This window comes from Sminthopsis crassicaudata, chromosome 2, assembly GCF_048593235.1.
Source record: "Sminthopsis crassicaudata isolate SCR6 chromosome 2, ASM4859323v1, whole genome shotgun sequence".
NCBI lineage: Eukaryota > Metazoa > Chordata > Mammalia > Dasyuromorphia > Dasyuridae > Sminthopsis > Sminthopsis crassicaudata.
In genome coordinates this window covers 370,506,480-370,532,929 of record NC_133618.1, presented here as the reverse complement: position 1 = coordinate 370,532,929, position 26,450 = coordinate 370,506,480, and the positions used below count along the sequence as shown (strand labels likewise).

General features: G+C 33.4%; 1 protein-coding gene across 4 annotated transcripts in view; it reads left to right on the top strand.

Moving 5' to 3' along the window:
* The window catches only part of MARK3 (microtubule affinity regulating kinase 3), a 125,296-nt gene that overhangs the window by 21,989 nt on the left and 76,857 nt on the right, over positions 1-26,450 (top strand). For all 4 annotated transcript variants that reach the window (XM_074291192.1, XM_074291191.1, XM_074291190.1 and 1 more), the window contains exon 3: positions 22,796-22,849. In XM_074291192.1, the coding sequence (XP_074147293.1) occupies positions 22,796-22,849 (54 nt within the window). The remainder of the gene's footprint in view (positions 1-22,795; positions 22,850-26,450) is intronic.

The following is a 26,450-nucleotide window of genomic DNA, read 5'->3' as shown; positions in this document are numbered from 1 at the left end:
TTATGAAGCAGCAATCATGCAAATGATTTTATACTGATTTTAAAATAAAAAAGTAGCCAGATACACCCACAATAATTTTTAAAAATTAGGCCCTTACAAGATAAGCAAAAGAAGTTTATATTTTACAAAGACTGTTAGGAAAACTGGAAAGCATCTTGGCAGAAATTAGGTTTAGATACTTTCACATATTGTATTTGAAACAGAGTGGAAAGAAGTAACTTTTCACAGTTATGATTAGAAGAATGTTTTAACTAAATAAAAGATAGAAATAGTTGTTAGATAAAAATAAAATCAATTAAAATAAAAGTAAACAGAAAAATTGAGTAGGAAAAATATTGATAAAAATACCATTTATTCATAATCCATTTGATATCAGGATATATAGGAAACTGATAAAAGCATAGAAGATACATGTTCCCTCTAGACAAGTAGTAAAATAATATGAACGGTTTTCAAAAGAGGAATCACAAACTATTAGTAACAATATGATTATTCTAAATCAGTAATAATAAGGCATGCAAATTAAAACAACTGTGAGGTTTTGTCTTGTATTATATAATTTGTTAAAAGATGACAAAAATAGTTTTGGGGAAGCTATGGATGCACTGTTGAATCTGTGAATTCACGCACTCATTCTATAAGTAAAGCAATTTACAGTTGTGTGAAAAAAGTGATTATTCATCTGACTCTGTGATTCTATTACTGTGATATATCCTAAGGAGATGAAAAGTAGGAGGAAAAAAGTCCAATATGTATCAAAATATTTACAGTAGCACTTTGTTATAGCATCAGTTAGGGGATAGCTGGTTGTATTGTGGTTTATGAATGCAATAGAATATTATTTTGCTGTAAGAAATGATAAATTTGAGAAAATCATGGAAACAATCAGCATTTATTATCCTTTATGCCAAAACATGTGTTTCTATGAACTGATAAAAAGTGAAATAAATGGAATCATTGTACTAATTTTAATTTTAAAATGAATTAAAGGAAGCAACAGTAGTGTTATTCTATCCAGTCCTATGTATCCCGTGATCTATCAGATACATAAGACTAGATGCTCTTATAAATATCTCAAATTTATCATGTCTGAAAGGGAACAGATAGCCTTCCTACACCCTTCCACATTTCCAGACTTTTTTGTTTTTATTCTGGGCACCTACACCCTTCTGGTTACCTAGGTTAGCAGTTTTTTCTAAGTTTTGATTCCTCATTCTCCCCTAACCACAGCCAATCAGCTGCCAAATTTTATTGATTCTACTTCCTTATGTTTCTCACATTCATTTTCCTCTCTATCCACAGGGCTACCACTCTTAAGGATGGCCCTCATTATCTCTCATTTGGAATATTGCAATGGTCTCTAATTTGTCTTCCTGTATCAGTTTTCTCACCTTTCCAACCCATACTCCACACAGCTGCCAAAGTGATATTTCTGAAGTACAAATTGACATATTTCTCACTCCTCAACAAAATAATGGCATCCTGTTACTACTAGTAAAGTCATCCACTTTGAACTTAAAGCTTTTCACAATCAAGCTCCAGATTACTATTTTAGGCTTGTTATACAAACATTTATGATCCATGCAAGTTAGCCTAATATTTTATTCCCTGATATCTCCATGTCTTTGCCCAGGCTAGTCATCCATGACTAGAATGCACTCCTTCCTCACTTCCACAACTTAGAATCCCTAGTTTCTTTTAAAACTCAACTCAAAATGTTATTTTGTACATGATCTATTCCGGAATTCCCCCTATTGTTAGGTTCTCCCCAAATATTTTTTTTTTTTTAATACATAAGCACATGTAAATAAATACAAAATGACAGTGTAGATGCTGTTTTCCCTGACATAGGGGCTGTTTTTATTATTTTATTCCAGCACCTCACACCAGGCCTGGAACATACATAGCAGACTATTATTAAATGTTTTGTGCAAAGGTCAGTGATAGAGTCAGAATTTGAACTCAGGTACTTTGACTCCATTGTACCATATTTTGGTACAATAAGTAATCAGAAAAGCTAATAATGGTCCTATAGAACAAATAATATTCTTTTTTCAGAGAAGTCTGGAGTATTGAATGTGCAAAATATTAGGAAACTTAATTGGAACAATATACAAAGAGTGTACTTGAAGTCCGGACAACTTGGGAGCAGATCCTGCTTCAGTTAGTCACAAGCTATATAGATGACTGGATAAATTACTTAACTTCTATCAGCTTCAGCTAAGTTTCCTTATCTGTAAAATAGAGGTAATTTTAGCACTTCTCACAGGTTTGTCATAAGGATCAAATTAAGAAATATATAAAGTGTTAAAGAGCAAAACCTGGCAGGGCTATATAAATGATAGTTCTCATTATTACATGCTTTAATAGAAAGGGTCACATGTATTAATTATTTTTGCTTAACTGTTTTTCTTTGTTCCAAAAGAAAACTCAATTCCCAGAATGAAGATAGAGTAGAATATTCAGTTACCACTGTAATTTAAAAACAAAAGAGATTAATACATCTTTTTTTAAAAGTTCACTTAAGTATAGAAAGTGGTTTTGATGATTGAAGACCTTGATTCATTCTGAACCAGTAATTAAAGCAAAGTTCTTACATTGTTTGAATATCCAGTTTCATCTGCCAATATTAAAGTGAGATGAGGACTTTATAGTAGAATAAATACTAAGAGCTCAACTCTGCGAGTACTTTATAAGGTAGAGAAAAAAAGATTTTCCATTTCCTATTTATAGGGATATGGTGGGTATAAGTGGGACATAGAATGAAAAATATTTGAATCTTTTGAAGAAAATACTACTTAATAAGAGTGATTACTTGGGGAAAAGAAACCAAATCCTTATCTCTTCTTTGTTATTCAAGAGGTGAGTTGGGCCTAGCTGTGGGGATGAATGATAAGAATTCTTAAGTATTGCTATAGATTAGAGTCCTTTCTCCCAGATGGCATCTGACATCCTTGGCTCTCTTATTTTCAGTGAATATATAGGATAAAAATTCTTAGTTATGGTATAATTTTAAGCCCTGGGTGTGAAGGGAGCCCAAAGCCCTGTCCACTTGTAATCATAGAAAAACTTAACCTATTTTCTGTAGAAGTGTATTAGCCATTGACAGAACAGTTTGTAGTCAGAAAGACCTGAATTCGAATTTCAGCAAGTCATTTATTTAATTTCTCTTATACTCAATTTTCTTATCTCTAAAATGAGAATAAAGTACTTTTCTCTCTGGCTTACGAGGGTCAAAAGGAGATTATACTTATAAAGTGCTTTGTAAATTTTTTAAATGTTACTGTTTTAGGCAAAGTTTTCAGAACTGAGAAACATAACTCAAAATTATCCTGCTTGGCTTTTTACTCTGATCTTTCTTCGGTTTTCTTCTATATATTTAAAAAAAAAAAATACCAACTTCCTAAGTTTCTTCTTACCTTCCCTCAAGTTAAAAGAAAAACTTAATTCTCATAAAATAGGTAAGTAAAACCGATTTCAGCATTGACCTCATCTGAAAATATGTCTCTTTTTTGAAGCTATCACTTTTCTGTCATAAGTCCTGGAATTATGTTTGGTGGTCTTATGATACTGCTTTACTTCATTCTGTATTAGTTCATATAGACATTCCTAGGTTTCTCCAAAATCACCCCTTTCATCATTTTTTATGATAAAATATTATTCCATTGCATCCATATGCCATAATTTGTTTTTTGTTTTTTGCTTTTTTTTCTCCGGGAGGCAATTGGACTTGCCCAGGGTCACACAGCTAGGAAGTGTTAAGTAACTGAGATTAAATTTGAACTCAGGTCATCCTGACTTCAGGGCTGGTGCTCTAGACATCTAGCTGTCCCATAATTTGTTTAGGTATATTCCCAGTTGGTGGACACTCTCATAATTTCTAGTTCTTTGCTACAACAAATGCAGTTTGCATATATGAGTCTTTTTTCTTTGCTTAATTTGGATATAGGCCTAGAAATTATAGTTGCTAGATTAAGGGATATATGTAAAGTTGATTAGAGCAATTCACAGTTCTACCCACAGGATTGTTGTACCTGTTTTATGCAGCCTTTTCAATCCCTCCAACATTTGTTGTTTTGCATTTGTGTCCACACTTTGCCAATGTGTGCTATAAGATGGAACCATAGTTGTTTTGTTTTCATTTACATTTTTCTTTGTACTACTATCTTGGAACATCTTTTTTCATATGGTAGTTGATATCTTCCTTTAAACTTGTATATTCAGTGCCTTTGGCCATTGGCTTTGTTATAAATCCAAATAATACATCTTCTATATCTTATCCTAGAGATCTTTATCAGACTTGCTACAAAGATTTTTTCCTTCAGTTCCCTGTTTCCCTACAAATTTAAATTCTATTTAAGTTTACTTATGTAACATTTATATTTTATATAATTTAAGTTTTTGCAAGTTTTGTCAAATAGTGTCGTTCTTTTCACAGTAGTTGAGACTTTGTATTTGTTGAACAAATTCTATATACTATTATATTTGTATCAGTGCGTTGTATCCTTCATCTGTTTTACTGATTGACCTGTCCCTTTTAATCAGTACCAAATAGTTTGATGAATATTGCCTTGTATTGTAGTTTTAGATCTAATATTTTAAAAGACTTATTTACTTTTTTTTTTTTGCCTTGAGTTACTTGACTCATTGTTGTAGAAGGGGTCAGAGTCAGTGAGGAAACTCTGGGTAAGATATAAGACCCTTCAGCCCAGAGGGAACTTGCTAACAATGTCAGTTTGGCTCCCCATCTGCTCTAAGGACTCTCGGCCTTCCTGAGAAATCAGGGGGCAGTGACAACCTGTGTTGAGATTGAAGCAGAGTGATACCAGGTGGCAAACTATATACAATAGCAAGTTGTTTATGTGATCCAACGTACTCAGAGTTGTTTGTGTTACATTATGAAAAGGAGAAAGTTTTTGAAATAAACGATTTTTCCACCATCCTTGGGAATCCCTACGCCTCATCACTAGGAAGGTATATCTTAATCATCCTGGCATGGGGGCTGTAGAAATCAACAGTACGTTTTGCCATCTCGACTTGGGGGCTCTAGAAAGCAGGACAAAACACATTGTCACTCCAAAGAAATTTTGTCATCATCTTTTTTAGTCCTCTAAAGTAACCGTTTGCTGTTTTGATTGGTTGTGGTGGTGAATAAATAAATTTTGATAAAATTGTCATTTTTATACCTAATAAGTACCCACTTGATTTCTCAACTGCTTTAGAGTTGTCTATATTTACTTACAAAGAGAGTAATTGTAGTCATGTACTTCCTATGTATCATGAAAGATAAAACTCTAAATATTTTTTCATTTTCAGTTATCTTGATTGGAATTTCTCTTTCTATCTTTTCCTACTGAGTTTTGTTGATAATAAAAAAAATGTTATGACTTGAGTGGGTTCATTTTACTTATGTAATTTTAAGTTTTTAGTTTATTTCTTAGGGTTCTCTAAATAGAATCTTTTTTTTTTTTTTATCTTTCCCTGTGTTAATTTTTAAATTTTTTTTCCTTGTCATTGTTATAATTAACATTTCTAGAACTACATCACCTAAGATTTCTTATTATAGAAAACCTGCTTTACCCCAACTATACTGGAAAGATCTTTAGGCTCTCTTTTTTAATTTTTTTCAAAAATAGAAAAGGTTATATTTTCTCAAAATTTTGATCATTATATCAATCTAGTTTTTAAAATTATTTTTACTAACATAGCCTATTATGTTTGTAACTTCTTTTATTGAATCTATAAATTCAACTTTATCAAAGAGTTTTTTCTTTAAAAAAAAAAAAAGACTAAATTCTGGATGACAGGAATATAGAAAGACGGTATTAAAGCAAGACTCAGAGTAAGTATATGATAACAAAGAATTGACAGTGGGATGGTGCAGATAGGAAACTTGATTGAAGAAATAAAAAAGCAGAGAAAAATAGTTTTAACTCCCAAATTCACTGTTGGCAGGAACTTAGTCTTCCCCTCGTAAGTAGGAACATGTGGAATGGAGAAGGTAGAAATTTCCCAAAAAGGGAGGGTTTTTAGAAGTCATTGATGCTTCCTGGAATGCCTTCAGTGCTTAGCTTTATCATAAAATAAAATATTTCTCTGACATAAATGAGGCATATTTCTCTCATAAGAGTGGTGGTACTTCTGGAAGATGCCATTTTAGATGAGGAAATGTAGATTGGAAGTAATTGTGAAGGCATTTGGTGCAGTATTTGGTGAGGTGTTTTTTTTTATGATACCTTTTTATTTTGAAAATATGTGCAAAGATAATTTTCAACATTCATCCTTTGTGTTTCAAATTTTTCTCCTTTCCCTCTACCCACCTCCCCTAGACATAAAGTAATCCAATATATATTAAACATGTGCAGTTCTTCCATACATATTTCCACAATTATGCTGCTTAAGAAAAATCAGATCAAAAAGGGAGAAAAATTGAGAAGGAAAACAAAAGGCAAGCAACAACAACAAAAAAAGGTGAAAATACTATATATTACGATCCACATTCAGTCTCCATAGTCCTCTTTCTGGGTGCAAATAGCTCTCTCCATTGCAGATCTCTTGGAATTGTCCTGAATCAACTCACTGTTGAAATGAGACACATTCATCAGAATTGATCATCGAATAATTTTGTTATTCCTTTGTACAGTGTTCTTTTGGTTCCAGTCACTTCACTTAGCATCATTCCAGGCCTTTCTGAAATCATCTTGCTGGTCGTTTTTTATAGAACAATAATATTCCTTAACATTCATATACCATCTCTTATTAAGCCATTCTCCAACTGATGGGCATCCACTCAATTTCCTTGACACTATAAAAAGAGCTGCTACAAACATTTTTGCACATGTGAGTGCTTTTCCCTTTTTTATGATCTCTTTGGATACAGGCCCAGTAGAGATACTGCTGGATCAAAAGGTGTGCAGAGTTTTGATAGCCCTATGGACATAGTAGTACTATATTGCTCTCTAAAATGATTGGATCTGTTCACAACTCCACCAGCAATATATTAGTGTTTCAGTTTTCCCATATCCCCTGCATTTATTGTTATCTTTTTCTGTCATCTTAGCCAGAGAGGTATGTAATGAGTTGTCTTAATTTTCATTTCTCTGATTAATAGTAATTTAAAACATTTTTTCATATGTCTCGAAATAGTTTTAACTTCTTCATCTGATAATTGTCTGTTCATATCCTTTGCAGAATTTGTGTTTTATCCCAGAAGCAGTGGGTGGAGGAGGGTCATTAGAGACTTTCCTTTTCCTTCACATTGTCAAGCCTATATTTTAGAAATTTCATTTTGCCAGCATATTTGTAATTAGGAGAGGAGAAACCAGTAGGAAGGGAGAGCTTAAAAATTAAATAGAGCAAGCTGTTGTCAACAAACAATTTAAAAAAAAAGGTATTCTCAGTTTGATAGTAAAGACATGAATAGAGTTTTCAGGGAAAGAAATTCGTGTTATCAAAAGCCATGTGAAAAAAAAATGTTCCAAGTCACTAATAATGATAAGAAATGCAAATTAAAACATTTGAGGTTCTATCTCATCTCTCAGATTGGCAAAATTGACAAACCAGGAGAATGATTACTAGAGAGGCTGTGGAAAAACAGGAATGACTAATTTATTGCTAGTGGAATTGTAAACTGGTCTTTAGGAAATATTGCTAACAATGAGGCTAGTGGATACAATGGAATTCTCATTGAACTGTTTAAGATTCTGAAAGATGGTGCTATTGAAGTGCTGTACTCAATGTCAGTAAATTTGAAAAACTCAACTGTGGTCACTGGATTGTAAAAGGATCCATTTGTACTCCTGTCCTAAAGAAGGCAATACCAAAGAATATTCAAATTACCAAACAATTGCTCTCATTTTACATGCCAGCAAGGTTATACTTAAGACTCTACAAGCTAAGCTTTAGCAATTTGTGTACTGAGAATTACCAGGAAACTAAACTTGTTTTCAAAGAGGCAGAGGAACTAAATATCAAATAGCTAACATTTCTTAGATTATGGAAAAGAGAGTTCCAGAAAAACATCTACATCTGCTTTATTAATTGTAACTAAAGCCTTTGATTATGTGAATCACAACAAAATGGCAAGTCCTCAAAAAGATCATCTTACTTGTCTTCAGAGAAAGCTGTATGTGGGCCAAGAAGCAACATTTAGAACCAAACATGGAACAACTAATTGATTTAGGAATGGAAAAGAAGTACAACAAGGATGTATATTGTCATGTTATTTATTTAATTTATATGCAGAGTATTTTGTATGAAATACCAGACTTTGCCAACCAAAAACTAGAATTAAGGTTGTTGAGAAAAATATCTCATATATGTAGGTGATATCACTGATGGCAGAAAGTGAAGAATTAAGAAGCTTCTTGTTGAGGGTTTAAGAGGAAGAGTGTGAACACTGGCTTGAAGTTTTAACATCAAAACTAAGATCTTGGCAACTAGTTCTATCACTTCCTGGCAAATACAGAAGAAATGGAAGCAATGTCAGATTTTATATTCTTGTGCTCAGAGATCACTGCAGATAGCAGCTGTAGCCATGAAATTTTAAAAATGCTCCTTGAAAGGAAAGCTATGGCAAATTTGGACAGCATACTAAAAAAGCAGCCCTACCTTCCTGATAAAAGTCTGTATAGTCAAAACTATGGTTTTTCCAGTAGTAATGTCTGACTATGGGAGTTGGGCTAAAAGGAAAACTGAATGCCAAAGAATCAACATTTTGGAATTTTGGTGCTAGAAGATAACTTTGAGAGTCTTGTGGACAGTAAGATCAAATTAGTCAATACTTAAAAGAAATTAAGTAAGGCTATTAACTGGGAGGTCAAATACTGAAGCTGAGCTACATAATAAGAAGATCCAGTTGTTAAGAAACATTTGAGGCAAAAGGAAAAGAGGATAGCAGAGGTGGATAGATAGTATCATGGGAATAATAAATGTAAATTTGTACAGGCTTCAGGAGATTACTAGTAAAGGATGGAAGGGCTTGGCTTGTGATAGTCTATGGAATAACAAAAGGTTGGAGACAGCTGAGTGACTGAACAGCAAAAAACTAGTTAAGCCATTTTGGAAAACAGTAGTTGAGGAATAGAAAGGAGAAAGCAAATTTTCTCTAAAAAAAATTTTTTTAATTGAATTTTGATATTTTCCTCTTAAGGGTACACTGCTACATAACTTCTCTGTTGTAAATGAATCATCATCTTATCAGTCACCCAGTCACCTCAAACTATTGTGTACCATATATTTCTCTATTTATGTGGTGTACACTCTAAATACAATATATAGCTCTTGAGCGTATGGAATTTCTTTTATTTTGTCCTTATGTCCTTAGTGGTTTTTACATATTAGACCTGATTCACCTGTCTTCTGTAACACATAGCTTACAATAACAAATTAGTAATGAAATTGCTCATCCTGGGCATCTCAAATAGTATAATGTGAGTTGGAAATGAGAAATTGATGATAGCATTTGAGAGAGAGGAAATGGCAGCATAAACATGGTTGAAAAACAAAAACCAGAGAGATTCAAAGGTGACCAGTAAATTGAATTGGTTGACATGTTACATCAAGGTTACATTGAATTTTTCTTTGAATCTATGCATTTCCACTTATTTTTAAAAATGTTATTCTAAGTTACTATGTTGTTGTTTTCTAGTGTTGACTTTTTAATTACTTGCTTTTTATTGTCACATAACTTTAGCCTCATTAATGTAAAGTCTCTAAAGCATACTTTAGGATGGGGACTTTTTCAAAACAGTTGAAATCTTGAAGTTTGTTTTAGATAAGTTGAACTGTGTGACAGTATAACCATAGACTTTGAACTTTAATTTCTTGTCATGTAAAATTGGGGTAATATATTGGTACCTACCTCCTCAGGTTGCTGTGTCAGCAAATTTGGGAGCAGACAATACCCAGTACTCTGTTCCCATCACTGTGCTCCCTTCCATCAACTCTACATACTTGACCTTCCTTTCCTACCACTGGCTACACTCAAGCTTCCCTATAGGAAATAGAATTTTCCTTGTTCTTCAAACGACTTTAAAGATTTTTCTTCCTTTCTACTTCCCAACTCCCATCTCTCACTACAATTATTGGTTTCTTCCTTATTGCCTTTAAACATGCCCAAGTCTCTTTACTAGAGTTTTAACTCTCTGCTCACATTATTCTCCTTTGTTTTCCTACCTGTAAGTCAAGTGCCTAGAGAAAGTTTTCTATACTATTTTTTTCTACTTGTTTCTGTTTCCTCTCTTTTCATTTGTTTTTATTTGCAATCTGGCTTCAGGCTTAAAATTTCTCACTCCAAAGTTACTTATCTGCTTCATATGGCACTGTTTAATATTTGCTCTTCTTTAGAATCTCCTGAAACTACTCCCTCTGGGTTCTTCTGATTGTCTTACCCTTGTTTCTCAGTGTACATTGCTGATTTGTCATCTGCATTCTGCCATCTAACTCCTAAGTACATCCATATAGTTCTATCTTAGTTACCCTCCTCTGTCTTGGATACTTCATTAGTTCCATGAGTTTTAAGTATTGTCTATGCAAACAATTTATGACTCACTAATTTATATATCCATTTTCAATCTCCTCTGATTCAGCTCTGAAGCTCTTCTGAGATTCCATCCTGCATCATTAATTACCTATAGGGCATTTCAAATGGAATGTCCTACAGGTAAGTCAAACTCAGAATGTCCACAAGATTCTGGATTTTTTCACATAAACCCCATTCTTTTCCTTAATTCTGTCAAAGACATTACTATCCTGCTAGACTCCTAGATTTGTAATCTTGGGGCTCCTTACCATACCTATGTAATCAGTTGCCAAACATCCATGTTTCTCATTTGATCCTTCTCTTTACCTAAGTAAACATGTTAGTTCAAACCCCTATTATTCTTCTACCTAATAGCAATTGCTTCCTAATTAGACTTTGTGCTTCAAGTTTCTTCCTTTTTTTTTTTTTTTTTTTTTAATTTTTATTTTATTTTATAATTATAACATTTTTTTGACAGTACATATGCATGGGTAATTTTTTACAACATTATCCCTTGCACTTACTTCTATTCAGATTTTTTCCCTTCCTCCCCCAACCCCCTCCCCCAGATGGCAAGCAGTCTTATATATGTTAAATATATTACAGTATATTCTAGATACAATATATGTGTGTAGAACCGAATTTTTTGTTGCACAGGAAGAATTGGATTCAGAAGGTAAAAATAACAGTTTACATTCATTTCCCAGTGTTCCTTTTCTGGATGTAGCTGGTTCTGTCCATCATTAATCAATTGGAATTGGATTAGCTCTTCTCTATGTTGAAGAAATCCACTTCCATCAGCATACATCCTCGTACAGTATCATTGTTGAAGTGTATAATGATCTTCTGGTTCTGCTCGTTTCACTCAGCATCAGTTGATGTAAGTCTCTCCAAGCCTCTCTGTATTTCTCCTGTTGGTCATTTCTTATAGAACAATAATATTCCATAACATTCATATACCATAGTTTACCCAACCATTCTCCAATTGATGGACATCCATTCATCTTCCAGCTTCTAGCCACTATGAAAAGGGCTGCCACAAACATTTTGGCACATACAGGTCCCTTTCCCTTCTTTAGTAGTTCCTTGGGGTATAAGCCCAGTAGTAGTATGGCTGGGTCAAAGGGTATGCACATTTTGATAACTTTTTGGGCATAATTCCAGATTGCTCTCCAGAATGGTTGGATTCTTTCACAACTCCACCAACAATGCATCAGTGTCCCAGTTTTCCCACAGCCCCTCCAACATTCATCGTTATTTGTTCCTGTCATCTTAGCCAATCTGACAGGTGTGTAATGATACCTCAGAGTTGTCTTAATTTGCATTTCTCTGATCAATAGTGATTTGGAACACTCTTTCATATGAGTGGAAATAGTTTTAATTTCATCATCTGAAAATTGTCTGTTCATATCCTTTGACCATTTATCAATTGGAGAATGGCTTGATTTCTTATAAATTAAAGTCAATTCTCTGTATATGAGATGAGGCCTTTATTAGAACCTTTAACTGTAAAAATGTTTTCCCAATTTGTTACTTCCCTTCTAATCTTGTTTGCATTAGTTTTGTTTGTGCAGAAACTTTTTAATTTGGTGTAATCAAAATGTTCTATTTTGTGATCAATAATGGTCTCTAGTTCTCCCTTGGACACAAACTCCTTCCTCCTCCACAAGTCTGAGAGGTAAACCATCTAATTAAAAGAGATAAGGAAGGGCATTATATCCTGCTAAAGGGCAGCATCAATAATGAAGCAGTATCAATATTAAACATGTATGCACCAAGTGGTGCAGCATCTAAATTCTTAAAAGAGAAATTAAGAGAGCTGCAAGAGGAAATAGATAGCAAAACTATAACAGCGGGAGATCTCAACCTTGCACTCTCAGAATTAGATAAATCAAACCACAAAATAAATAAGAAAGAAGTCAAAGAGGTAAATAGAATACTAGAAAAGTTTGATATGATAGATCTTTGGCGAAAGCTAAATGGAGACAGAAAGGAATATACTTTCTTCTCAGCAGTTCATGGAACCTATACAAAAATTGATCATATACTAGGGCATAAAAACCTCAAAATCAAATGCAGTAAGGCAGAAATAGTAAATGCATCCTTTTCAGACCATAATGCAATCAAAATAACATTTAATAAAAAGCCAGGGGAAAATAGACCAAAAAATAATTGGAAACTAAATAATCTTATACTAAAGAATGATTGGGTAAAACAGCAAATCATAGACATAATTAATAACTTCACCCAAGAAAATGACAATAATGAGACATCATACCAAAATGTGTGGGATACAGCCAAAGCAGTAATAAGGGGAAGTTTTATATCTCTACAGGCCTACTTGCATAAAATAGAGAGAGGGCCAACGAATTGGGCTTACAACTAAAATTGCTAGAAAAGGAACAAATTAAAAACCCCCAGACAAACACAAAACTTGAAATTCAAAAAATAAAAGGTGAGATTAATAAAATTGAAAGTAAAAAAACTATTGAATTAATTAATAAAACTAAGAGTTGGTTTTATGAAAAAACCAACAAAATAGACAAACCCTTAGTAAACCTGATTAAAAAAAGGAAAGAGAAAAAGCAAATTGATAGTCTTGAAAATGAAAAGGGTGAACTCACCACTAATGAAGAGGAAATTAGAACAATAGTTAGGAACTACTTTGCTCAACTTTATGCCGATAAATTCGATAACTTAAATGAAATGGAAGAATACCTTCAAAAATATAGCTTGCCCAGATTAACAGGAAGAAGTAAGTAGTCTAAATAGTCCCATCTCAGAAAAAGAAATAGACCAAGCTATTAACCAACTTCCTAAGAAAAAGTCCCCAGGACCAGATGGATTTACAGGTGAATTCTACCAAACATTTAAAGAACAACTAACTCCAATGCTATGTAAACTATTTGAAAAAATAGGGATTGAAGGAGTCCTACCAAATTCCTTCTATGACACAGACATGGTACTGATACCTAAACCAGGTAGATCGAAAACTGAAAAGAAAACTATAGACCAATTTCCTTAATGAATATTGATGCTAAAATCTTAAATAAGATATTAGCAAATAGACTTCAGAAAATCATCCCCAGGATAATACACTATGACCAAGTGGGATTTATACCAGGAATGCAGGGCTGGTTTAATATTAGGAAAACTATTAGTATAATTGACCATATTAATAATCAAATTAATAAAAACCATATGATCATCTCAATAGATGCAGAAAAGGCATTTGATAAAATCCAACATCCATTCCTACTAAAAACGCTTGAGAGTATAGGAATAAATGGACTATTCCTTAAAATAATAAGGAGCATATATATTTAAAACCTTCAGTAAACATCATATGTAATGGTGATAAACTAGAACCTTTCCCTGTAAGATCAGGAGTGAAACAAGGTTGCCCACTATCACCATTACTATTCAATATAGTACTAGAAACTCTAGCCTTGGCAATAAGAGCCGAGAAAGAGATCCAAGGAATTAGAGTAGGAAATGAAGAAATCAAATTGTCACTTTTCGCAGATGACATGATGGTATACTTAGAGAACCCCAAAGACTCTGCTAAAAAGCTATTAGAAATAATTCAGAATTTTAGCAAAGTCGCAGGATACAAAATAAATCCACATAAATCCTCAGGATTTTTATACATTACCAACACAATCCAACAGCAAGAGATACAAAGAGAAATTCCATTCAAAATAACAGTCGATAGTATCAAATATTTGGGAATATATCTACCAAAGGAGAGTCAGGAATTATATGAGCAAAATTACAAAACACTTGCCACAAAAATAAAGTCAGATTTAAATAATTGGAAAGACATTCAGTGTTTTTGGATAGGCCGAGCAAATATAATAAAGATGACAATACTCCCCAAACTAATCTATTTATTTAGTGCTATACCAATCAGACTCCCAAGAAACTATTTTAATGACCTAGAAAAAATAACAACAAAATTCATATGGAAGAATAAAAGGTCGAGAATTGCAAGGGAACTAATGAAAAAAAAGTCAGAGGAAGGTGGTCTAAGTGTACCTGATTTAAAGCTATATTATAAAGCAACAGTCACCAAAACCATTTGGTATTGGCTAAGAAATAGACTAGTTGATCAGTGGCATAGGTTAGGTTCACAGGGCAAGATAGTGAATAAAAATAGCAATCTAATCTTTGACAAACCCAAAGATCCCAAATTTTGGGATAAGAATTCATTATTTGACAAAAACTGCTGGGAAAACTGGAAATTAGTATGGCAGAAACTAGGCATGGACCCACATTTAACACCACATACTAAGATTAGATCAAAATTGGTCCAAGATTTAGGCATAAAGAACGAAATCATAAATAAATTGGAGGAACATGGGATGGTTTACCTTTCAAGTTTCTTCCTAATCTGTCACCTCACTACACCTTAAATGTAGATTTGACCTTGTTAATTCCAGATTTAGTAAACTTCAGTGGCTTCCTGTTGCTTCTAGGAGAAAAAATATATATACACATATATATGTGTGTGTGTGTGTGTGTGTATCTATAGATATAGATATATATATTCCTTTTATTTTTTAAAATTGTATGACACCTCACATTAATTTATGCAATTTCCTTGACCGTTACTCACTTTTCCAACTCTGTATAGCCAACTCTTTCTCATATATAATACTCTGTCTCTTATATCTGTGGATTTGTCTTGGCTATCTCAAATGTCTCTCCTCTTCCCTTTCTCTCATAGATTTCCCCTCTTGTTTCCTATTCAGTTATTTGTGTCACTATTTATATGCTGCATATTTACATATATACTTATTGTCTCTCCTTTTAGTATGTTAAGCTCTTGTGAGAAAGAATTATTTCTTTGTATTTATTTTTTCTTTCTCTTCTCTTCTCTCTCTGAGGTAATTGGGTAAGTGACTTGCCCAGGGTCATACAGCCAGGCAGTGTTAAGTATGTGAGGTCAGATTTCAACTCAGCTCTTTCTGATTTCAGAGCTGGTGCTCTATCCACTGTGCCCTTTAGCTACCCCTGTATTTATTTTTCTAACTCCATGTGTTATGTCTGATACAAATCAGGAATTCAATAAATAATTAGTGATTGATAAACTCATCTGGTTATCTCTCTCTCTCTCTCTCTCTCTCTCTCTCTCTCTCTCTCTCTCTTTTTTTTTTTTTTTTTTTTTTTTGCTGAGGCAATTGGGATTAAGTGATTTGCCCAAGGTCACACAGCTAGGAAGTGTTACGTGTCTGAGGCCACATTTGAACTCAGGTCCTAACTTCAGGGCTGGTGCTGTATCCACTACTCCATCTACCTGCCCTGTTAGATTGGATTTTCAAAAATTTTAATTGCTAAAAGGACTATATTTTATTCTAGAGGTCATACTTATGCTTTAAGAATATTAAAATGTTAGCCCTGTAAATGATGTATGGAAGGGGGAGAGATAGGAAAGAGGAAGACAATTGTAGTAGTTTAGGTTAGGCATAGGGGGCTTGAACTGGGGTGATGGTCATGTGATTGGATAGATGGGGAAAACTTCAATAAATATTGTGGAAGTCAAATTGAGAAGACTTAGTAACTTAATTGGGTTTGAGGAAGTAAGAGAGAGGAAAAGTTGAAAGGTTTCAAAGGTAGTCAACAAAATAATGATGCTTTCTACAAAAATAGGAAAGACCATATGGATTAGTTTAGTGAGCCTCCATTTTGAATATGTTATGTTTGAGGTACTTGTGGGGACATTCAGGTATAGCTGTCCAGGAAGAAGTTGGTGATGTCAGACTGTAATTCAGAAGAGCTACATTTGTGAGTTTTTTTGAGCTGTTTATTTAGAAATGCTAATTATCACCAAGAATTAGAAGACAAAAAGACAAAGTTCCTAGACTGAGACCCCTGGGAATAGTAACTCACACTTAGGAACCAGAAGAAATAGATAAGGATCTTATAAAAATTACTCTTATTTCTTTTCCCCCACTAAAATGTTAGCATTGCATTATGTAGTCCCTTTAATTGCTCAAACAAATTTTATTTTCCTATGTTTCTCTTGCCATTTTGTATTTGTATTTCAAAGTTCCTACTCAGTTCTGAACTTTTGATCAGAAATGTTTCACAGTCCTCTGGTTCACCAGAGTGCATTTCCATCAAAGTATGTTGCTTAATTTTGAGTAGGATAAGTTGCTTCTTGGTTGCAAATCTTTTTGAAATATTCCATGATCTTCTCTTATTTATAGTAGAAGGTGGCAAATTTGCTGTGATCCTATTTTGATATTTGTGGGGGAAATTTGGCTATTACATTTCTGGGATTTTTTTCTCTTGAGTTTTTAAGAGCTGATCAGTGGAAACTGGAAATTAAGTGGATGCCCATCAATTGGAGAAAAGCTGAATAAATTGTATGTAAATATTATAGAATATTATTGTTCTGTAAAAAATGACCAACAGGATGATTTCAGAAAGTTCTAGAGACTTAAATGAACTGATGCCGAGTGAAATGAGCAGGACCAAGAGATCATTATATACTTCAACAACAATACTATTTAATGATCAATTCTGATGGACGTGGCCATCTTCAACAATGAGATGAACCAATAATTCCAATAGAGCAGTAATGAACTGAGCCAACTACACCCAGCAAAAGAACTCTGGGAGATGACTATGAACCACTACATAGAATTCCCAATCCCTCTGTTTTTTGTCCACCTGCATTTTTGATTTCCTTCACAGGCTAATTGTACATGATTTCAAAGTCCGATTTTTTTGTACAGCAAAATAACTGTTTGGACATGTATACATATATTGTATTTAATTTATACTTTAACATATTTAACATGTATTGGTCAACCTGCCATCTGGGGGGAGGGGGGGAGGAAAAACTGGAACAAAAGGTTTGGTAATCGTCAATGCTGTAAAATTACCCATGCATATATCTGGTAAATAAAAACTATAATTTAAAAAAGAGAAACAAAGAAAATCTGGGCCTATGAACTGCCTGGAGATTTTTTTAGGTTTAGAAGCATAGATTGATAATCATATGGAAGATGCCCATTATGTTTTATTTTATTACATTTATTGTTACTACTCAGAACGTAAAAATATGTATTTGCCTCTTTAAAAAAAAAAAAAAAAAGAGCTGATCAGTGGATTCTATTTTTTACTTTGGCTTCTGGTTCTAGGAAATGAGTAATTTTCTTTATGATTTCTTGAAATAGAATATTCTGGATTTTGTCTTTTTTGAATCATGTTTTTCAGGAAGTCCAGTGATTTTTAAACATCTTCTTGACATGTTTTCTTGGTCATTTATTTTTTGATAGCAGATAAATTATGTTTTCCTTTTATTTTATTCTAATATTTCTTTATTATGTAGTCTTTGATTCTGTTTATATATTCCAATTTTTCTGGTCTTTAACTTAGATGAGAAAACCATTTTGTTTTCTAACTTTTTTAGTCTCTTTCTAGGTCTTCCAGAATTTTCATTTCTTTTATTTTATTTCTTAAATTGCTTGATTTCTTCTTTTCGTGCATGTAGTCCTTGTAGGGAAGTATCATCAAGAATTTAATAAACTCTTACTGTGTGCCAGGCACTGTACTAAGCACTGAGTATTAAAGAAGGGCAAAAAACATAGTCCCCCATGCACAAGGAACTAATATTCTATGGGGGAACAATATTCAAGTAACTACATACATACAAGATACATCCAGTATACGTGAGAGATTATCACAAAGGAAAGGCACTAGCAATCCCCCCGCCCCCCACTGGGGTTAAGTGACTTGCCCAGGGTCACACAGCTAGGAAGTCTTAAGTGTCTGAGATTTGAACTCAGGCCCTCCTGAATTCGAGGCTGGTGCTCTATCCACTGTGCCGCCTAGCTGCCCCCTACTAGCAATCTTTGGTAACTGGGAATGGCAATCTTGAAGAAGGTCAGAGCTAAATTGAGGAAAACAGGTCAACAGAAATAAGGAAAGTATTTTAGGAATGTAGATGGCCATTGAAAAGGCATGAAGAAGCATATAAAAGGAATAGCAAGAAGACCATTGTCACTGAAGATGTCTCAGAGGAGAATAATTAGGTTGTAGAAGACCAAAAAATTAGAAACAAAAGATGCCCATCATTGTGCATGCACCTGAAAATATATAAAGAAAGGTCTAAAGACCCAAGGCAATAACCCTGAGAAGATCAATAAAAGTCTAGCAGGCAGAGATCAACATAAGAACTAAAGTAACATAGATCAAGACCAAACAGCAGACCAAAAGTCTCCATTACCTGCATCCTTATTCCCATTCTTTTGTTTGTCTCATTCTCACTATTCTTCAATTTTTCACTTCCTAAAAACACATTCATGTCTCCTTAAAATACACACACACACATGAGATTCATTCATTTCCTCTAACTAGAACTCTTTATGTTCTCTTCCCCAATGTCTAAATTTTCTGAGAAAGTTATCTTCAATTGGTACCTCCACTTCCTCTTTACTCGTTTCTAAACCTCGTAGTCTGGTTTCTGATCACATCCTTCATTTGAAACTACTGTCTCAAGTTCCAAATGATCTCTTAATTTCCAAACTTAATGGCCTTTTCTCAATCTTCATCCTTATTGACCTTTCTGCAATCTTTGACACTACACACTTTTCTGCAGGATACAATCCTATATTATCTTCTCTTTTCTTTCTAGAAAAATGGTAATTTCATCAATTCCCCTGGGTTTAATAATCATCTCTACAGATTTTCAGATCTATTGATTCAGCTGTAGTCTGTTTCCTGACTTCAGTTTCATTTCTCCAATAGCCTATTTAACATCTCAAACTGGATATCTAATAGACATCCTCAATTCAACAGGTCTAAAATTAAAACTCATCTTCCACTCCCAAACCCATCACCCCCAGAGGCTTTCCAACTTCTCTATTACTGTTAAAGGCACTACTATCCATCTCCCCAGTAACCCAGGCTTGCAACCCCTATATCATCTTCAACTCCTCCTTCATACTAACCCCACATAATTGAACTCATAGCATTGAAGATGCATTCATTCTCTCCATTTAGAGTCACCACCTGGGGCAAGGGAGGGAGCCAAGCAACATTTTATATTTGATCCTAAAAAGTGGAGCCTCTAGAAATTTTTGAGTAGGGGAATAATATAGTCAGATCTGTGCTTAAGGAATATAAGTGGGGAGAAACTTGAAGCAAAGAATCTATTGCAATAGTCCAAGAGTGAAATGATCAGGACTTGCCCCAGGGTAAGAGTAAGAGAAGAAGTGGAGGTACCAATTGAAGACAGCTTTCTCAGAGAATTTAGACATTGGGGAAGAGAACATAAAGAGTTCTAGTTTGAGGAAATGAATGAATCTCGTGTGTGTGTGTGTGTGTGTGTGTGTGTATGTGTGTTTTAAGATAAGGAGACATTAGTGTGTTTTTAGGCAGTGAAAAATTGAAGAATAGTGAGAGCGAGGCAAGTAAAAGAATGGGAACAAAGATGTAGGTAGTGGAGACTTTTGGATAGTTTAGTTGGTCTGCTGTTTGGTCTAGATCTATGTTACTTTAGTTCCTATGTTGACCTCTGTCTCCTAGACTTTTACTGACCTTCTCAGGGTCATTGCCCTGGGTCTTTATACCTTTCTTTATATATTTTCAGGCACAATGATGGGCATCTTTGTTTCCAGTTCTTTGCTATCACAAAAAGGGCTGCTGTATAAATATTTTGGTATCTATGGAGTCTTTTTGTCAGTGTCTTCCTTGAGGTATGTGCCAACAGTGAAATCTCTGGGTCAAAACATACAGATATTTTAGTAACTTGCTTTCCATATTCCCAAATTGATTTCTGTAATGGTTGAATTATTTGAGAGCTTCACCAACATTGCATTAGTGTGTCTATATTTCTGCAATTCCCCAACGTGGACTGTTCTGGTTTTTTGATATATTGCCACTTTTCTGGCTATAAGCTGAAACCGTCTTTTTTTCTTCTGCAGTGATGATTGTAGAGTGGCAGAAAAGAGTGCATAGAAAAGTGTTTGTAGCAGCTTGTTTTGTAGTAGCAAAGAATTGGAAAATGAGTAGATGCTCATCAGTTAGAGATGGCTGTTTTTGTGGTTTATGAAAGTAATAGAATATTATTGTTCTATAAAAAATTATGAGCAAGCTGATTTTAGAAAGGCCTAGGAAGATTTACATGAAGTGATGCTGAGCAAAACAAGCAGGACCAGGAATACAATAACAGCAATGTGTGATGATCAACTATGAAAAGACTTGGTTCTTCTCAATAATTCAAAGCAATCCCAATATACTTTGGACAGAAAATTCCATCTGCATCCAAAGAAAGAACTCAAGGAGACTAAATGTAATTGAACACATGCTATGTTTATGTTCACTTTTTAATGTTGTTAGGTTGTTTGTTTTTTTTAATCTGTCCCATGCATGGTTTTTTCCCTTTGTTCTGATTTTTCTCTCCCATTATGATTCATAAAGTAATATGTGTTTTAAAAAAAAATATATATATATATATATATTTTTAAGTGCACATGGTAGTGAGGATCACATAGCTTTTAGACTTATAAGCAGTAATTTAGCTGTTTTCTACATGTCAGTTCCTTGGTTATTGGATAATACTATTGGACAAACTGAATTAATTAATTTTTAATTAATTAATTTGTGAAAACTCAACAAGACCTTGCAAATTAAATTAGGATGAAAATATACATTGAAAATGTTGGAGTAACTCACTTCCATTTGATCAATGATGGACAGAAACAACTACACCCAGAGAAGGAACACTGGGAAGTGAATGTAAATTGTTAGCACTACTGTCTATCTACCCAGGTTACTTATACCTTCGGAATCTAATACTTAATGTGCAACAAGAAAATGGTATTTACACACATATATTGTATCTGGGTTATATTGTAACATATGTAAAATGTATGGGATTGCCTGTCATGGGGGGGGGAGGGAGTGGAGGAAGGGGGGGGATAATTTGGAAAAATGAATACAAGGGATAATATTATATTAAAAAATTACTCATGCATATATACTGTGGGGAAAAAATTCTAAATAAAATTTAAAAAAAAGAAAATGTTGGAGTAGCAATATATTTTTCATGATTTCACATGCATAATATCATTGTCTTCTCAGTGAATGAGGGAGGGGAGAATTCAGAACTCTTTTTTTTTTTTTAATGAATACTAAAAATAATGCATTTAAAACAGGAAAATGTCATTCAGGAATAAGGAGTGAGAGACTAAAGTCTTGTGGAGTACAAAGAAGCCTCATCACCATCATACCAAGAATATTTTCTTCAAGAAAAGAATTAGAAGATGTTGGACCTAGGAGCACTGAATAACCTCACCAAAAAAAAAAAAAAAAAAAAAGAATTATATTTTGATAGGTGTAAAGTGATTCTTTATTGACATATGAATCATTCTTGAACCATCAGTGCCTGTACTGGTCAGATTATGAACTTGTTAGGACAAAAAATAAAATTAAGACAAAACTTTAGAATGGAAATTAGAGAAAAATAATGATTTTCAGGTTTATAACTCTTAAATATACCTATGCAAATCAGTTACTAATGCTAAAAGATTGGAAATTAGAGGAAGGAAAAGATCCCAGATTATTATAATTTTATATACAAATTCAGTTGATATAAATTACCATAATGAGGGTACTAAAAGAGATTTAAGACTAAATCAGTGAATATTTTGTTTAATTGTCAAGAAGAAATCTATAGCAACCAGGGGCATGCTGTTGTAAAATATGAACTAATTTGTAAACTCTTGAAGCAGAAAATTAGGTACAGTATCCCCTCATAAAATGACAATGAATCTACATTGGAGGGGAAAAAGTTTAATGAACGGTTTGTAAGAGGTCCAACTCGGAATTCTTAGGTGGAATTTGTGAATATTAGTTTTCCATATTTAATTTGTATATAGAAGAGATTTAGAGTAGCATATTGGAAAGTGGGTCTTGGGGTTAGAATGGCAGTTTCATGTCCAACTTCTGAAACAAATGTTTAAGACAATTTGTCTTGCATATCTGTTCTTATTGTATAAAATGTAAACAAATTTTTTTTTTGTTAGAATGAACTTAGACATTAATTTCCACAGAAGCATTTTTGTGTTTTGATTAAAAAAACAACAGTGTCACAAATGAAAAATATTGTTTGCAGAGTTTGTGTATCTGGCATCTTGAATTTTTTGCTTATTCTTTTTGGGGGAGTAAACATTTTTAGAAAATTTAGCTACACCAGTTAATCTGTGGTTTTTAAGCATAAATTCTTAAAATATATAATTTTTCTTTTTTTCCCGCTAGGTTGCAATAAAAATAATTGATAAGACTCAATTGAATCCAACAAGTCTACAGAAGGTAAGGCTGTTTAGTTTGTTCTGAAACAGTATTGGGTGGGGAAATATGCTTTTTAACCATCATTCTTTTCTCATTCTATTTCTTAAGTTTTTTAATCCTTGTTCATTTCACAGTTAGTATAACAAAATTATTTTCTTCCCAAAATACTTTGGTAGTTTGAAATATCTGAGTCTTTTTAAGCGTTGCTTAGGTCGAAAAAGTCAGTTATTTGGTTCCCAGCTTTCTATAATGAACCTCATCGTTCTTCGTTAAACAAGTCCTCTGAGGCCCATGAGGCTAAGCCCAGTTTTGAAGTTTATAAAATTGGTAGCAGAAGACCTGCCCTTCCACTAACAGAAGTCATCACCCATCATGATGTCATTTCCATAGGACTTTATTACAACTTTATTATTATCCTACATGAAATTTTTAATAGAAATGATTATATAAAAACTGTCTTGTCAAATCTGAAGCTTATAATTGCTTTAAAGCTATAATTTAGAAAATATTGAAACCTACCTGAAATTTGAATGTTTGTAGCCCACATTTACTAAGAAAGGCAATAAAAATCCAAAGAATAAAAATGAAGAGGCACTATTGAACAGTGGAAAGGGTGTTATTTTAAAATTTGAGGACCTGATTCTGCTGTGTACTGCCTTCTGTGACTTTGTGTAAGTTGTTTATCCTCTCTGGGCTTCAGTTTCCCCATTGGTAAAGTGAAAGAGTTGGACTAGATAGCTTCTAAGGATCTAGCTTCCAAAATTTCCTACTCTAAATCTGATCTTGTAAGTTTGTGAGTTTATTTACATGTAGGTACTAAAGGATCTAAAATTGAGACTCTTAAAATAAACCATTTAGCATTATTGTATCATCTTCACATTGTTAGGTAATATTCAAAGAATGGTAACGTATAACCATTGAGACGTGTAATTGTTATATCCTATTCTTATTCTAGGCAATGTGTTGCTAAACCAAAATGATTCAGGGAGCAAAGGGATAATAATAAGGGTCAGTGCTTTTTAAATAGTTTCATTGGTCTGCTTAGTGTTTTTAGCATAGAGATGCTTTTATTGTTTTGCTAGTAGCTAGGTGTTATGATATCTTTTATTAATTACAATAAAAATAATTAAATGATATTAAGATAAAGGTATGGAACAAACTCCTGTAGCTTTTTGTTAATATAATCATTGTGAGGATTTTAAAATACTTAACATTCAAATATTTTTCCACCGTCAAATAAAGGCTTTTTAGAAACAGAGAAGCCCAAATGTTTTTGTTCTGCTTTCAATTTTATTTATTTATTTGTTTATTTTTGCATTTTTTTCTTTTTAAATTTTGAATTTGCTTTTTAATTTTAAATTTTTTCTAAATTTAATTTTTTAATAACTTCTAATTTCTTATCCTCTTCCCTCCTATTTCCCTGTTGGGTAAATTACATTTCTATACACAACTGAACACTCCTTTTATGTGAAAGAATATCTTTCATTCTACTTGTACTGTCCCCTTCTTTCAGTGTACGATTTTTCACTTTTCACACTCCTTAATGGGGGGAAGGGGTGAATTATCCCATCATGTTCAACTTATATCCATTTCCTCTATATATGCTCCTTTTAACTGCCTTTATACTGATAAAGTTCTTAAGAGTTATATATATATATATCCTCTTTCTATATAGAAATATATTTATTTATATATTTATCTTTTTATGTTTCTCTTGAGGCTTGTGTTTGAATTTCAGATTTTCTATTCAACTCTGCTCTCTTCATCAGAAATGCTTAAAAGTCCTTTATTTCATTAGAATATCCATTTTTCCTCTGAAGGATTATATTCTGTTTTGCTAGGTACATTATTCCTTATTGTAATCTAGTTCCTTTGCCTTCTGAAATATCATAATCTAAGCCCTCTACACCTAAGATATTGGAGCAGTTTTCCTTTATAATTTCTTGAAATACAATTTTTTTTTTTTTTTTTTTTTTTTTTGGTCTAGGCTCTTTCTTTGATATTGTCTTTTAGGTAGTCCAGTAATTCCATCTTTTCTTTACTTTTTCCAGGAGTTCTTATTGAGTTGGAGTTCAATTAATTTTCTTTTGAGACTGTTTATAGTTTTCACATTTCTTTCTTCTGAGTTGATGGTATTCCCTGATATTATGATAGCTTTTTATGGTCAAATTAATTAAGTTTAGCTAAGATAAAGTTTGAGCAGATCTTTTATAGGGGAAATATAACATCAGAGATTTGACGTCATAATTTGACTTTCCAGTTGGATGCAGTTAAAGGTGGAGTTTCCAGAGACTTCCACCTGGATTAGGACTGTAATCAAAAATCTTTCTGAACAAGAGGTCCACTTTAAGACTGAGGTGATTCTATCAAGAGTTCTTCCGTGTTTGCCTATAAGAGTAGCTAGGCTTCCCAGATTGTATAAAGTGAATCAAGTTTTCTATCAATGCCCATCTAGCTACTTAGACCCCCATGGAAGGGGTTTGTGGGTGTGGGTGTGGGTGTGCTTGTGTTTTCTCTGAAGTATATTTGCAGTTTAATATGTAGTAAGACTTCTTTTCATGTCATATGACCTTGTTAAATTTTATTTCACCAATTTTAGTTCACCAATCGATATATATATATCATTGTATTTATAATAACAAATTCCCTATAAAGAGGTACTGTCTAAGGTTAGCAAGCTTAGCTTTATTGTAATAGATGGTAGTAGTGAACTCTTTAGCACTCTCTCCAAGGAAACATGAGAAGTCCTGAACAAATTCACTATGGATCTCTCAAACACAACCATGTAATGAAAGTAACAGAGATTGCTGTGCAGTTTATTTCTTGGGATAAAGTGTGGCTGGTCTTTTGGCTAGATCATCTGATTTCTTTTCTTTTCTTTTTTTTTTTTTAATAATATTTTTCCCCCAAATATGGTTTTCAACATTTACCTTTGCAAAACCTTGTATTGCAAATTTGTCTTCTTCTCTCCTCTTCCCCCCTCACTCCTGTAGACAACAAGCAATTCAGTATAAGTTAAATATGTGCAATTCTTCTAAATATATTTCCATATTTGTCAGATCCTCTGATTTCAAAACTTAATTAAGTTAATATGACATTTCATCAGGATGATAACTTTGAAATTAGCAAAGGAATTGATTTTGAAAAGGAGAGCTGAAGGGGGCAGGTAGGTGGTGCAGTGGATAGAGCACCATCCCTGAATTCAGGAGGACCCAAGTTCAAATTTGGATCTCAGACACTTAACACTTCCTAGCTGTGTGACTCTGGGCAAGTCACTTAACCCCAGCCTCAGAAAAAAAAAAGAAAAGAAAAGGAGAGCTGAAGAGATCCTTCTAATCTTTGAAATTCTAGATATAATGAGATATTTTCTTCATTACCAGAGCCCTCAATTTGAATCGAGAATAAGAGAATAAATCTCACTTTGCAGGAAAAGAAGGAAAAAAAAAAAAAAGGAAAGGAACATAAGCTGATATAAGAATGTGTCACAGCTTTAATAGCTTACTAAAATCATCCAAAATTTATAGCATCATTGGAAATTTTTACAGATGATTCACAATGACCAATTTCAGTTTGTGAAAGCTCCCATCTCTTGTAGAATTCCAAATATTTTGTGTTAACCAGT